The 16092-nt window shown below is 32.2% G+C and overlaps 1 protein-coding gene across 1 annotated transcript; it reads left to right on the top strand.

Moving 5' to 3' along the window:
• The first annotated feature begins 4563 nt into the window (after positions 1–4563).
• LOC131601428 (receptor-like protein 7) lies at positions 4564–7562 on the top strand. Its single transcript, XM_058873235.1, has one exon. The coding sequence runs from the start codon at positions 4608–4610 to the stop codon at positions 7422–7424; it is 2817 nt and encodes a 938-aa protein (XP_058729218.1). The 5' UTR covers positions 4564–4607; the 3' UTR covers positions 7425–7562.
• The last annotated feature ends 8530 nt before the right edge of the window (positions 7563–16092 follow it).

Raw genomic sequence — 16092 nt, 5'->3', positions numbered from 1 at the left:
TTTGGACTCACACTTGAGGGAGAGTGTTAGAATAATAATGCAAATGTGAGTAAGTGGGGAAATAGTTCTACATTGAATAGGACTGTGGTGAGTTGAGCATTTATAAGTGGGGGAACCCATTCACTTATCATCTTAAGATTTTGGGTGAATAGTGATGTGTCTCCCACAAAGATGTCTAGTCCTACACTATATATCAATGCTCCCTAGTGAAAAACTCTCCCAACAAATGGTATTAAAGTCTTTGGTTCGAGAATTTTTTTTCTAATAAGGTTTTATAACGAGGAATATCCAAAACAAACATCCAAGGGGGAGTGTTATGAATAAATGGATGATTGTCTCACAATAACATTATTCCTTATTTATAATAATTTTCATTTATTATATTGAGCTTAGAAGTGCATCAATGGAGGAAAATCGCACTGATGCGTTTCTGATGCACATCTGGGAATTTTCTGCCAAAGACTGCCCATACGCATAATGGACAAGGCATTACGCGTAAGGCAGGGGCATTACGCGTAAGGGATTTATGGGAAGAATTTTAAGGGAAATCCTCCTATGGCAATACGTGTAAGCCAGGGACATTACACGTAAAGCAGGGACGTTACGCGTAAGGCAGTGCATTACGCGTATGGCCAGGCTTGGGTAGAAATTTTCCCGTTTTCATGATTTCTTTCCCGACTTCGCATGCAACACGAATTTCAACGATCCTAGAGAGTATTGAGGACTTAAATAATTAGAAAATAAATTAGTTCGGTGGCAATGAGTGAAATTTGAGGATTTTACAAGGACATTAAATAAACGAGAGGCTTGCGTTTTTATGTTGTGAATTTCTTACCATTGAATGTTCTACTGGGTATGATGTAATTTAGTGGAGGAATTACGGTAAGTATGTGGCTCACGTTTGATCAATGTGGATCGTGATATGTACAATGTTATATATTGAATTGTGCATAATTGTATGTCATGCATTATCATGTGGTGTTATGTGGATATGAGCTTAGGTGGGAATCCATGTTGGGTGCCTAGTATCGTCCGGACTCTCGAGGTAGAGTCGTGTGAAGATAAGTCGTAGTTCGAGGGAACAATTAAGACTTATCTGGATTTCGACGAGAATCTGGTTTATATAATTGAACCATATTGGTTGTGTTGGTACCGCATGCATAGAGTCATAATTTGTGAATTACTGAAGTATGGATTGTTCATAAGTAAATGTGTGGGATGTTGATGTGTGATTTGTTATTACATATGGTTGTTGTATTGTCATTTTGAATACTACTCCTTAGCATGTGATATTCACCGATTATTATTTGAATGTAATTCTCACCCCTTTTTTGTTGTTGTGTCTGTGCTTCTTCGGAAGTACAGATAATCCAGGTACTTGAGTATAGAATGGAGCTTGTGTTGCCCGATCGAGTCTTAGGAGTCGCTCTGATACGTAACACGGGATTTTGAGACTTTTGATCGAGTTTTTTTTGTTTGTTGCGTATTTTAAAACTTTGATGTGTTAAACCACTAGTTGGTGTTGTTATTTTGTTAAGGCCCTTAGAGCCATCAAAGTGAGTTATTTCAAACTTCTTATGTTATTCATGAGTTTTTTTTACGGGATGTAACATTCCTATTTGTGTGAACTGTAATTATTTTGCGAAAAACTATTTTTGCCAATTATAATTAATTAACGGGGAAGTAGGGTATTTCCCACATTTACCTTAGTGGTCAAAGCATATGATGGGTCTTAAAGGTTTTTGGTTCGATTCATTTAGGAACAAATTTTAGCTTTTTTTATGTTTTTAAATATGAGTTGTTTAAAATTAAATTGAAATTAAAAATCAATTTAGTGTTTAAAAAATGAACAATAAAATAAAATTCAACGTAACAGTCCAATCACGATTTAAAAGTAGGAAAAACCGATTTTAAAGAAATATGTACGAAAGGACTAATATGACCCTGTTAAATTTTGTAAGAGATTAAATCAAGTCATTTTTTTGTCAGAGATTAATTTGAGTTCTAAAATTACTGTGAGGAACTAAAATGAGTCTTCACTCTAATTATTATTTTAAATTTATGATTTAATTTTATGTTTTAAATTTTTTTGTATTTTAAATATTCTGAATAAGTTACTTATGGAATTAAGAGAGAATAGGAAGTAAAATGAATTCTAGCTAATGACAACTCATATTTTTAGATCATTTAGCGGAAATTAAATTAGGTGACATTCAAAATGTTGAGATAGAGGAAAATTAATTTAAACTGTGTTTTAAAATATTGTAAATATATATTGTCGGATGCCAACATTAAAATTTAAACTCTAAAACTCACGTTGTTTTGTGAGTTTCTACATTAAAATTAATTTAAACTGTAGTATATATTATTTTGAGGCGTAATGTTTCCACATTGAGAAAAAAAAGGTTTTATTAAAGCTTTATTTTAGTAAAAAATAATCGTGTGGGTATTTTTTTTTAGTTTAAAAATAGTGCACTGACAATGTAAATTAACATTACCCATACAACCAATCATAATCCTTACACTTGCCATGTCATATTAATTTTTTAAAATTAATACTGTGTTTTAATTGAATACATGATTGTAATTAATTGACATGTAAAAATATTTTAGACTGACAGTATATATATATATATATATATATATATATATATATATATATATATATATATATATATATATATATATATATATATATATATATATATATATATATATATATATATATATGGGTGGATGCACATAGTGTGCTAAGGGGGCTCAAGCCCCCACAAAGATAAAAAAAAATCTTGGATGAAAATATCTAATTTTTTAGTTTGTCCCCCATAAAAAACATTTGTTACTACTATGAATCAATTTTAATAAAATAAAATAAATTAATACTAAATTTAAAATATCGTTTTTAGTTTTTAGTATGATATAGTTAGGGGTGGAAATAGGCCAGGCCCATAACAGGGGCCTACAGACTATCCTATATAGGCTCAGGTCAGGTCACACATTATTTTTAAATAGAAAAGGCTTAAGCTTCTTTATAAGCCTATTTAGTTAAAAAGGTTAGGCCTCAGGCCCTAAAAAAAACTTTTTAAGTCTATCGAGCCGGCCTATTTAATTAAATATGAATACTTTTTTATGATCGTTATGTTATGTTTTGTACTTTGAATTAAAATACATAAATAAAATTTGGTTATCTTGAAAAACTTATGAAAATAAGATGAAAACACCAGACGAACATTGTTTTCATAAGTTCTCTTAAAGAAATAGTCTCCTAAAACTTATGCTAAGAGGTAAGTTAAAATAATTTAGTCTATTTAAATATTATTTTAATTGCTTATTTACATATGTCTAAAATAAATAGGCTTTTATGTAAGCTAGCAGGCTAACCAGGCCTTCGAAAAGGCCAGGCTCAGGCCTACAAAATAAGCTTACGACAGACTACATGCCAGAATTAGGCTTCGGTTTTTCTGACAGGCCAGACTGAGGCTTGTCAAAGCCTAACTCGGCCCTGCCTATTTCCACCCCTAGATATAGTATAATGATTTGACTATGATAATTTACGTAAAATTCTAAATTTGAATAGATGTTATATTTTTTTATTTTGATTAATACTAAAATATTTGCCCCCACAAGTATATATATATATATATATATATATATATATATATATATATATATATATATATATATATATATATATATATATATATATATGTATATATATATATATATATATATGTATATATATATACTTTAGTTGCATTCCAACTCACAATTAATGTTTTGGTCCATGAATGAGTTATTTTTCATAATTGATTGTTTAATTTCCATTTTAAAATAAAAACATAGTAGTAAGAAATACATATTCTTTTCGTTTTCAAATTATAGAAAAGAGGCTCGAAATAAAATTAATGTTAATAATTTGTTAGCACTAGGAATAACAACATAGAAGAAACAGAAAGGAACTGAAATTTCAATTGAAAAAAAAATAATTATTAAGAAAAATAAGAATCATCAAATATATATATATATATATATATATATATATATATATATATATATATATATATATATATATATATATATATATATATATATATATATATATATATATATATATATATAACAAAAACATAAAATTTTCATTTTTTTTTCAAGTGACTAAAATTCATCCTTTAAGGATGAATAAGTGGGATGTCCTTACATAGCTATAAATCTAGTTGGCTTAAAATTTCAAATCTTTAACTTAAAAAAATATGGTCAAAAGATTAATAGGAAGAGAAAACAATTTGAGAATAAAGCATTAAAGCAATGTGACCCTACCATCATTAAAATTATAACGTAGACTTCCAAGTCTTCCTTGAGAGTTCTGTGTATCTTCCTACCATCATTAACGAGAAAACATTTTGTTATAATCATTCCATTTGAAATTAACATGTCGTCTATCTTTTTGAAAAGTTATAATACTTTAGACTATTTAATTTTAGGGTACTTTTTAATCAAAATACTAGAAAACAAAAAACGTGTTACATACTGCTTTATACTTTTGCAGCCTCAAACAACATATATAAGACTATCATTTGTCACATAACTAAGAGCAAGTAAAAATAACAATGAAAACTACATTGCTTTCATTCCTTCTATTCTACTACTTCATATATCATACTGCTGCTGTCTCTGCCAAATGTTTCCAAGATCAACAATCATTGTTGCTCCAACTAAAAAACAATCTCACATTTGATCTTCAAACTTCCACAAAACTAAAAATGTGGAATGAAGATACTGCTTGTTGTATTTGGAGTGGTGTAACGTGTGACAATGAGGGACATGTTATTGGCCTTGATCTGAGTTATGAATCAATCTCTGGTGGATTTGATAATGTGAGTAGTCTTTTTAGTCTCCAATATCTCCAAAAATTGATTTTGGCTTATAACGATTTCAATTCTCCCATTCCTATGGAGATTTCAAAGCTTACAAGGTTAGTTACTCTTGATCTCTCTCATTTCCATAGCTATTCAAAAGAACAAGTGCCGGCAATTTACAACCGAAAACAACTAACATTTCTCCAAAACCTAACCAGTCTTAAACAACTGTATCTAGATGGTATAAGTATATCAGCTAAGGGACACGAATGGGGAAATGCTTTGTTGCCTTTGCGTGACCTACAAGAGTTGAGTATGGCTGGCTGTGATCTATCAGGACCCCTTGATTCTTCCCTCACAAAACTAGTGAACCTATCTGTCATTGTTCTTGATTGGAACAATTTCTCATCCTCTGTTTCAGAAACATTTGCTAATTTTAAAAAACTGACAACCCTCAGTCTTCGTGAATGTGGATTGATTGGTACATTTCCACAAAAGATCTTTCAAATTGAAACACTTTCATTTATTGATTTATCAAGAAACTACAATCTTCATGGGTCGTTTCCAGACTACTCAATAAGTGAATCTCTTTATAGCATTTATTTGCAAAACACACAATTCTCTGGAACAATTCCCCACACTATTAGCAACATGAGATTCTTATCTCATTTGGATCTTTCTTATTGTCAATTTAATGGAACACTTCCCAACTCAATTTCAAACCTCTCACACCTTACCTACATAGACCTTTCTCATAATAGTTTAAGTGGTGGTATTCCTTCGTCCCTTTTTACACTCCCATCGTTGGAGCAGGTACATCTTTCCTTTAACAGCTTGAAAGGGTCACTGAACCTAAATGAGGTTTTGAAGCTTGGAAATTTAACTACACTAGACCTTTCTTACAACAACATATCAATCGATGTGAATGTTGCAAATGTTGATTTGTCTTTAATTCCCAAATTTCAATATCTAAGTTTGGCATCCTGCAACTTGAAATCATTCCCTAGTTTTTTGATAAATCAATCAACATTGTTCTCTCTAGACCTTTCAAATAACCAAATAAAAGGAAAAATACCAAACTGGATCTGGAAATTGGAATATCTTGACTTCCTTAATATTTCCCACAATTTTCTCACTAATTTGGAAGGACCTTTTCAAAGTCTTACTTCCAAATTGGAAGTTCTTGACCTTCATCACAACAAACTGCAAGGGTCAATACCTGCTTTTCCTAAATATGCCTATTTCTTGGACTACTCAAACAATAATTTTACAGTTGCCCCACATGATATTGGCAGTAACCTATCAACCATGAAATTCCTATCTTTTTCTAACAATAGTTTACATGGACTCATTCCTAATTACTTATGCAATGCTTCACAACTTCTATTTTTTGATATTTCCCACAACAACTTTTTTGGAACTATTCCTCCATGTTTAATCACAATGACCAGTACCCTTGAGGCATTAAACTTGAGAGAGAACAATCTCACCGGCCATATACCAGATATGTTTCCAAATTCTTGTGTTGCAAGAAGCTTGAACTTCCATGATAACCTCTTACATGGGCCAATTCCCAAGTCTCTCTCCCATTGCTCATCATTAGAGATATTGGATATTGGATCAAATGAAATTGTTGATCATTTTCCATGCTTTTTAAATAACATTTCAACACTACTTGTCTTGGTTTTGCGAAACAACAAATTTTATGGTTCTGTTGAATGTTCATACTCAGTAGAAAATAAGCATTGGAAAATGATTCAGATTATGGATATTGCTTTCAACAATTTCAATGGAAAACTATCTGAAAAGTATTTCATAACTTGGGAAAGAATGATGCTTCATGAAGATGGTGACGTATCAGACTTCGACCTCCGGTCGCAGACTGTCATCAGCTCATACTATAAAGATAGTGTTACAGTTACATGCAAAGGCGAACCACGAGAGTGGGTTAAAATTCTGAAAATTCTTAAAGCCATTGATTTCTCATCCAATTCTTTTGATGGACCAATACCCGAGTCGTTGACGGACTTGAAAGCACTTTATATTTTGAATTTTTCAAATAATGGTCTCACAGGTAAAATTCCATCTTCAATAGGAAACTTGAAAGAGTTAGAGTCCTTGGACCTCTCAAATAACTATTTAGTTGGTGAAATTCCAGTGTCACTAGCAAGTCTATCATTCCTTTCTTCTTTGAACCTCTCCTTCAATCATTTGGCGGGGAAGATCCCAACGGGTACTCAACTTCAAACATTCCAAGCTTCTTCCTTTGAAGGGAATCATGGACTATATGGCCCTCCATTAATTGAAAAACCAGATGGTCGAAGGAATGACTTGCATCCACAACCAACATGTGGGAGACTAGTTTGTTCAATTGACTGGAACTTTTTAAGTGTAGAATTGGGATTTATTTTTGGACTTGGAATGATTATTGGTCCAACCATGTTTTGGAAGAAATGGAGGGTAGGCTATTGGAAACTTGCAGACAAAATTCTGTGCAAAATATTTCCTTGGATGCACCTGGAATATGTAACCCACAGAGGACAAACTTACACAGTTTTAAGGTGGTAGTGACATAATAGTATTTTATATTAGTATTAATGTGTGTACTAATTAGTATAATAGTATTTTATGTGTGTGCTAATTAGTTTTAATGTGTGTGCTAATTAGTATAATAGTATTTTATATTTCCATATTTGTAAACATTTTCATGCCTCTCATTTAATGATTCCATAAAATATTTACATGTAGATTGATTATGGTTTTAATTCTCAGAATGTGCTTAACTATCAATATGTGTGATTTTCAATATTGAACCACTGTTATTTACCGTGTGTTGGATCACGATTTTAACAATTTTGCCACCAAAGAAATTACCGGGTCGAGCCGCGGATCGGCACGCTTTCTTTAAGACGTTTCACGGTACTACCAAAATTATGCAAAGCAGCTCTTAATAACCACGACGCCTCTAGGATATAACAACCCAGTTCTATACTATACGATTACTACTTGCACGGTAGATAATCGGTCTAGAAATACACCTTCAGATGGTATTAGAACCATTCAAATATGGTATCAATACCATCTTAGTATCTGGTATAACGACCAGTCGTAGTAATTTCTCAAACCAAGAGAAATTTCAATAATTCTCTAAAGAGAATCCAATAAAAATTATACTTGATAATTTCTCAACTCAAACGAGGAGATATTAACATTATTCTCTAAGGAGAATTCAAGAAAATACTCGGAAAATTCAACGAGTAGAAAGAAAGGGGGAGAAGTTGGCGCTTCGACAATTCGAAAGACGCGGAGTTATAAGAGTGAGGAAGGAAAAACTCAAAATAAGTTTTTGGTGTGTTTTGGAATGAAACAAGTGACTTCCTTATATAATGAAGTAAACTAGCCAAGATTTCTAATCTAAGCAATGTGGGACTAGGGAGTTTTTTCAACTAACATACAATGTGGGACTTTAACTTGATGAACTTTTTCAATTCATCTCACTATATTGGAATATATACATAATAATCCAACAATCCCCCACTTGAATTTAAAAAAGTATTTCAGAAGTAACGTCAAACATTTCTAAGATTGTGCATAAGTAGAGGTGTCTACGACTTGAACCTTTGCGTAGCAAGTAGGATTCCGATTCAACAAGAGTGACACAATTGTCTTGAACTCTATCTCAGACATCAAACTCGCACACAACCTTTTCTTAAGGTGTATTCTAATAGCCCGTGCTTTAATGGCCCTGCACGTTTATCCAGGTTTAGTGAAGGCTCTAGGAATTCTGCCTTGAAATTCCATAGGAACCGGCCTCAGTTCCACAATCACATAGGTGAGTCTATCAAGAGTATTCATGTAGTTTAGGTACTCCCTCATACAAAGTATAGATCTCATTAAGAGTTTCTATTATCTCATCCTCTTATTACTTCAAGATTCATGCTTCTTTTATTTACTCTAGCATGATCGCCTCATATTACTCACAACTTGTTATTACCCATTGAACCTATTTCTTGGGATCTCCAGTCATTTAGGTCGGGTTACCATCATGAGCAACTCATTTCTGTATAGGCATAAGTCCCATCTTTTTGGATGTATTATGGACTTTCTCTCTAGCTAATCCTTTCGTCAAAGGATCTGCTAAGTTTTTATCGGTGCGTACATGATCCACTCTTACAGCTCCTTTAGAGATACAATCTCTAAAGGCATTGTGCTTTCTTCTTATTTGACATCTTTTACCATTATAATAATGGTTCTCAATTTTTGCAATAGCCGCGGTACTATCGCAGTGGATCAACACAACTGGCATAGATTTTTCTCATAAAGAAATCTCATCTAGCAAGCATCTTAACCAGCTTGCTTCTTCACTAGCTGTGGCTAGTGCTATCACCTCAGAATCCATTGTGGACTGAGTCCGGATAGTCTGTTTCTTTTGATTTCCAAGATACAGCTCCTCCGGCTATACTAAATATATAGCCACTAGTAGATTTGGAATCATCTGATAAGGTGTTCCAATCTGCATCATTGTACCCTTCTAGTACAGTAGGAAATTTCTTATAATGTAGGCCGAGATCTATGGTTCTTTTAAGGTACCACATGACTCGCTCAATAGCTTGTTAGTGCTCGTTACTCGGTCTACTCGTAAATATGCATAACAATCCTATGACATATACAATGTCGGGTCTAGTATAATCAGTGGCATATGTAAGACTACCAATGATGCTCGCATATTCAGTTTGTCTCACATTTTCACAAGTGTTCTTAAAAAATTTCACACTTGGATCATAAGGTGTGCACGCAAGTTTACACTCAAAGTATTTATATTTAATTTCTTTAAGATCTTCTACACATAGTGTGATTGATCCTAAGAAATTCCTTGCACGGGTCTCGTGATCTTTCATATCAAAGTTGTTACTCAACAATGATTTCACATCATTAATGGTCTGAATGTTTGATCCAAATATGAGTAAATAGTCTACATATAGACATATGATAGTGTAAATGCGATTCTCAAGTTTGTAATAAACGCATTTGTCACTTTCATTCACTTTATACCCATTCGATATCATTAAGTTATCAAACTTTTCATGCCATTGTTTAGGAGTTTGCTTTAATCCATACAGAGATTTGTCTAACTTACAGACCTTGTTTTTCTTGTCCATGGATCACAAACCCTTCTGGTTGTTCCATATAGATTTCTTATTCTAAGTTACCGTTTAAAAAAAAAGCAGTTTTAACATCCATTTGGTGTACTATTAAATTATAAATAGCAGCAATTGAAATAAGTACCCTAATGGATGTTATTCTAGCGACAGGAGAGAAGGTATCGAAGAAATCTACATTTTCTCGTTGTCTAAAATCCTTGGCTACAACAAGCCTTGTATTTATCAATAGTTCCATCAGGATTTAGTTTCTTTTTCCAAATCCATTTACAACCGATTGGTTTGCAACCAGGAACCAAGTCTACTAAGTGCCAGGTCTTGTTAGATTCCAGAGAATCTATCTCATCATTAATAGCTTCTTGCCATAAGTCTGCATCCAGAGATGACAAAGCTTCTTGAAGATTTATTGGATCTTATTCTACATTATAAGCCGCATAGTCAGGCCCATAATCTTTAGAGACTCTTACTCTTTTACTTCGTCGAAGTTCTATTTCTACATTTTGTTGCTTTCTGTGCTTCTTATCACAAGAATGTGACTCGATTGAGTGCCCCCACTATTTCTCAATTTGAAGGGAAATTCGTATTCATAGAAATCAACATCATTTGATTCTATGATCGCTTTTGCATTTAGGTCATAAAATCTATATGCCTTACTGTTTTTTGCATATCTAATGAATACATATTTATATGCTCTACTAGCGAGTTTAACTCGTTTCGGATCCGGATTTCTGACATAAGCCAGACATCCCCAAGTTCTCAAATAAGACAAGATTGGTTGTCTTTTCTTTAATATATCATAAGGAGATATATTACTCTTTGACTTGGGAACTCTCTTCAGGACATAACAAACAGTCAATAAAATTTCCCCCACTAGTGAGGTGCAACACTAAAATTCATCATAATTGCAACAAATAATTCAGTAAGAGTTCTATTCTTTGTTTCTACTTTACCATTTATTTCAGGGGAATATGAAGTAGTCGTTTCATGTACAATTCAATGTTGTTTATAAAAATTATTAAATAAACTAGAATCATACATATTACCTATCACTACAAATTCTTACTAAATCATTTTCAAATTCTTTACAAAGTTTTTAAACTTATCAATTTCATTCACAAAAATATCATTATGATGATGGTGTACAAATCTACCCCAATAAATTGACTAAATATTTCCTTATTTATAAGAAGAAGAAAAAACATAAACATGATTCTTTATAATATCAGAAGTATACATGACATTCTTCAAGATTAAAGTCTTTTCATAGGTGGACCATGTTCCACTTCTCCAATATCGACAACATTAGTGGTGTGGGCATCTCCCAACAACACTTTTGTATCTTTAGTATTCGTGTATGATTTAAACCTAACACGATCATAATAAACACGACGAGAGACGCCTGTATTTATCCACCAACCATCAAATCTATCAACCATGTTGATTTCAATGATCATATGAATAAATTTCCCATTAGCCAGGTTAACCTGTGCATTACAGGCTACATCAAGTTCAAGCATTACATGCTACATCTCTTAGCCATATGACTTAGTTTTCCACGGTTGAAACAAAAGGAAAACAACGTCATTTCTTTGAGGTGGTGGTTGTTGTCTAGTTGGAGCAATTGGGGCCATAGAAGGGTTCTCATTCTTAATTCGGTTCACATTATTGCAGTTCTAATTCTATAATGATTTGCCATATGGCTTTAGAACCACACCGAATTTATTTTTCTATTTAGTCATATCTCTGATATTCTTCTTTAATGAGAATAATCAGTCTCTAAATAAAAATTATTTTATTTTCTAACAAAGCATAATTCATAAAAACTTTCAAACTAGGGGCAGTTTGTCAATAATAAAAGAAATCCGAACTGTATATATAAGTACATACCTTTAGTGATGATCTCATGAGCAATCTTTCGAAATTTGTGACTTTGGATTTTCACTGACCTTTCATCTACCTCTGATACTTCACGTAGCTTCTAAAATCATTCTTCTGTTCTCTAGCCTCTTCGATGTCATACTTGTTTGTTTTTCAGATTCTCTTAAACATAATTTGAAGTATCGCAATTACTATAATAGTCATACAGATCATTTGCGATTTCATTCAGAATGTAATAATCATTCTTTCTATAAGGTGATTTCTTTCCTAAGCTGTAAATTATTCGCTTTAATTTGTGCAGCAAATTCAACTTCAACACTATTACGTGTTCCTTTTGAATCCACAGATTTTTTACCGTTAGTTTGTTCGGTTGATCCAAAAGGAGCAACAAAATGTCGTCGATCAAAATGTTAGCTATCTTTTTTAACATTAAGAAGAAAATCATCATTTGTTGCCAACATTTGAAGTGACATCTCTCAAACATGAACGGTTTGTCAAAGAAAGTATCCGCAGAAGTACCAATAATTTCTTCAGTAGCCATGGCAATTCGAAACGTCTTAAAATTGTTGGATCACGATTTTAACAATTTTGCCACCAAAGAAATTACCGAGTCGAGTCGCGGATCGGTACGCTTTCTTTAAGACGTTTCGCGGTACTACCAAAATTATGCAAAGCAGCTCTTAATAACCACGACGCCTCCAGGATAAAACAGCCCAGTTCTATACTATACGATTACTACTTGCACGGTAGATAATCGGTCTAGAAATACACCTTCAGATGGTACTAGAACCATTCAAATATGGTATCAATACCATCTTAGTATCTGGTATAAGGACCAGTCGTAGTAATTTCTCAAACCAAGAGAAATTTCAATAATTCTCTAAAGAGAATCCAATAGAAATTATACTTGATAATTTCTCAACTCAAACGAGGAGATATTAACATTATTCTCTAAGGAGAATTCAAGAAAATACTCGGAAAATTCAACGAGTAGAAAGAAAGGGAGAGAAGTTGGCGCTTCGACAATTCGAAAGATGCGGAGTTATAAGAGCGAGGAAGGAAAAACTCAAAATAAGTTTTTGGTGTGTTTTGGAATGAAACAAGTGACTTCCTTATTTATTGAAGTAAACTAGCCAAGATTTCTAATCTAAGCAATGTGGGACTAGGGAGTTTTTTCAACTAACATACAATGTGGGACTTTAACTTGATGAACTTTTTCAATTCATCTCACTATATTGGAATATATACATAATAATCCAACACCGTGGTTATCACTTAATTTGGATTAAATTCAAATAAACAAGTCATGATATTAATATTTACTAGTAAAAGATATAGGAGAAAAGAAATTAAGAAACCACTAAATATGATATTCTGAATACATGTTTTATGGAATATTTAATAATGGATAACTAACTAACTGTCTAAATGCAAATGGAAAAAAAAATGAGTTTAGTAATAGATTTGGAAGACTTGGAAATTATCATTAATTAAAGTAACCTAATGGAACTTCAATGTGTTTTTCCATAACACACTAGATGGTAATTATTTTGACATTTACTTTGAAATGATACACTATTTAGATGCCTTGGAACATTGTGGTCTTGTTCGAAGAAACTTCTCTTCTGTTTGTAACTTCATAAGACCATCATTTGTCACCTATGTCTTGTCAGTTTTGTTTTGTGTTGTGTGGTTGACACTTAAGAGTAATTCACAACAATGAGAACTACATTAGTTTCATTGTTTTCCTTCCTTCTCCGCTGCTACTGCATGCGTATCACTGTTGCGCTTGCCACATTTCTTGAGTATCAACAATCTTTGTTGCTCCAATTAAAAAACAATCTCACATTCCAGATAGAAAGTAACATGTAACAACGAAGGACAAGTTGTTGGCCTTGACGTGCGTAAAGAATCAATCTTAGGTGGATTTGAAAACTTCAGGAGTCGTTTGAGTCTCCAGAAGCTGACCAAGATTAGGATACTATATCTAGATGGTATAAGTACAACTACTCAAGGACATGAATGGAGCAATATTTTGTTATCGCTCCTACAAGAATTGAGCATGCCACGTTGTAATTTTATCACCTTCCGTGTTTCAGAATGTGGATTGACCGGTACGTTTCCACAAAAGATTTTTCAAATTGTAATCTTAAGGTGGCATTAGTGACTAAATTATGTGCTAATTAGTAAAATAGTGTTTTTTTGGTTTTGTTTTCAGCTATGTTAGTTTTCACTCACACTTCTTTGTGAATACATATGTATTGGAGCTTTAAAGAGACATTCTGTTCAATTAAATTTAAATAAAGTTGAAACCCATAGTTGTGGTGATAGCATTAATTCAATAGAAGAAAGATAGATATTCAAGATGTAGGAAAATGGATTTATTCAAATTTCAACTATGCTAAACTATGTTGTTGGGTGTAGCAGATGGATTTATTCGGACTCAACCGGAGTTCTTGCAATGGATTTATTCTTTGTAAGTAACAAATTAGTTAAGTTAGTTATGTTACTTGGTGTTTTGTGAGCTCAATTCATGAAGTGCAAGCAATCAAAATGTAATCATGAATGATAATAGGCATAACCAATTCAGATGATCTTTTCTCTCTTCCTTTCATTGTGTGTTTAACTAACAACTTAGTTTAGGTACAATCTCTTTGAAAAAATTGAAATAAAACTCAAATGGAAATGAGTGAACATTCCATTTGTTTTGAGCATTCAATAACACAGTCTCCATTATTCATTTCTAATGTTTTGTGAAAGATCTAGAAAGCTCAATGTGAAATGTATTCAAATTAGAGAATAAACAATTTTAATTACTGTCTATTTCTCTTATACCTTGCAAATTGTTAGACTAATTAAGATATATCTTTTAAATTAGTGACCTTGCTTTGTTTCATTAGTATGTTATATATGTTCTTGAATCCAAAGAGGGGCTTAACACAACTAAAAGATAGGATCAATTTTGGTTATTAAATCAACTTATTCAGTTACAATCCGAATGAGAATATATCACCAAACAGTGTACTTTTGTCCTCTGTGGATGGTATGTTAAAGATGCACCCATGGGAAAACCCATCAACGACAATTCCAAAACCATGAGAGGACTAGTGACAACTTCCAAACCCTAAAACAAATCCAAGTGCCACACTTAGAAAACAACATTGTTGGAAATAGAAAACACTATATTTCTAATTAGAACTCATTAATTAGTAACTAATGCCACATTAAAACTATATATGTTTGTCCTATATGGATTACATATCTATGAGTGACCCACAATGAGTGGTATTTCTCTCCGTCCAGGAAGATTTGAAGATTTTGAAATATGCCTTAAAATCCTTCTTGATGAAGAGAAGTAAAACATATTTTGAAATTTTAAAAAATTAAAAAGTCGAAAAGCATAAAAAATGTCTAGTTCAAACAATTTGCAAATATCAAGTTTGGTTGATTCGGTTTGCAGATATGTTAATTTGTTTTAAAATATTGGATATATATTTTATTTTAATTTAGAAATAGTCTAAATTAATAGAAAATATATTATAAAATATTTATATTATTTTATTCTAATAATTAATAAGTTTGCTTTTGGATTTTGTTATGGATCTATTAGGTATTAGCAATTATAAATATATATCTCTTCTATATTTATAGTGTGACAATTTTAAAGCTTTAAAGCAAAAGGAAGAAATAACAGTTTGAAATCAAGGGAATTCTTTTGAAAAGGTTGGAAAACTAGAAGATAATGATATGTTTTTGGGAGCCTTCGGTGTTTGTTTTTGGGAACACTGAAGGTGAATGTCATTTTCTTGTAACTCATTTGTAATATTTTGTAACAACTTTATGAGTATAATAAACTGAAGAACTGTTATCTCCTCTAAACGTTGATGTTTTGATCGAATATATTTTTTGCTTATTGGTTATTATTGTTGAAGGCCATTAATTTGATTGTTACTGTTCTTTGCCTCACACATCAAAATATTTATTGAAACTGAACTTTCTTATTATGGCAAGCATTGTACTTTAACCCTTGCTATTAATGCACATATCAGGCACTTGAAGATTTGAAGCATTGCACATGAAATTAGAATATTTCCTTAGAGATTGTATTATTTGAAAGCGATAAAAATGTAGTGAAAGAAAGGTAGTTACCAATATTTTATGGGATAATGGAACCAAATTTGTTCATTGAGTAATCCAAA

The sequence above is a fragment of the Vicia villosa genome, linkage group LG5 (assembly GCF_029867415.1).
Source record: "Vicia villosa cultivar HV-30 ecotype Madison, WI linkage group LG5, Vvil1.0, whole genome shotgun sequence".
In the NCBI taxonomy this organism is placed as follows: Eukaryota; Viridiplantae; Streptophyta; class Magnoliopsida; order Fabales; family Fabaceae; genus Vicia; species Vicia villosa.
This window is presented reverse-complemented; position numbering and strand designations above follow the sequence as displayed.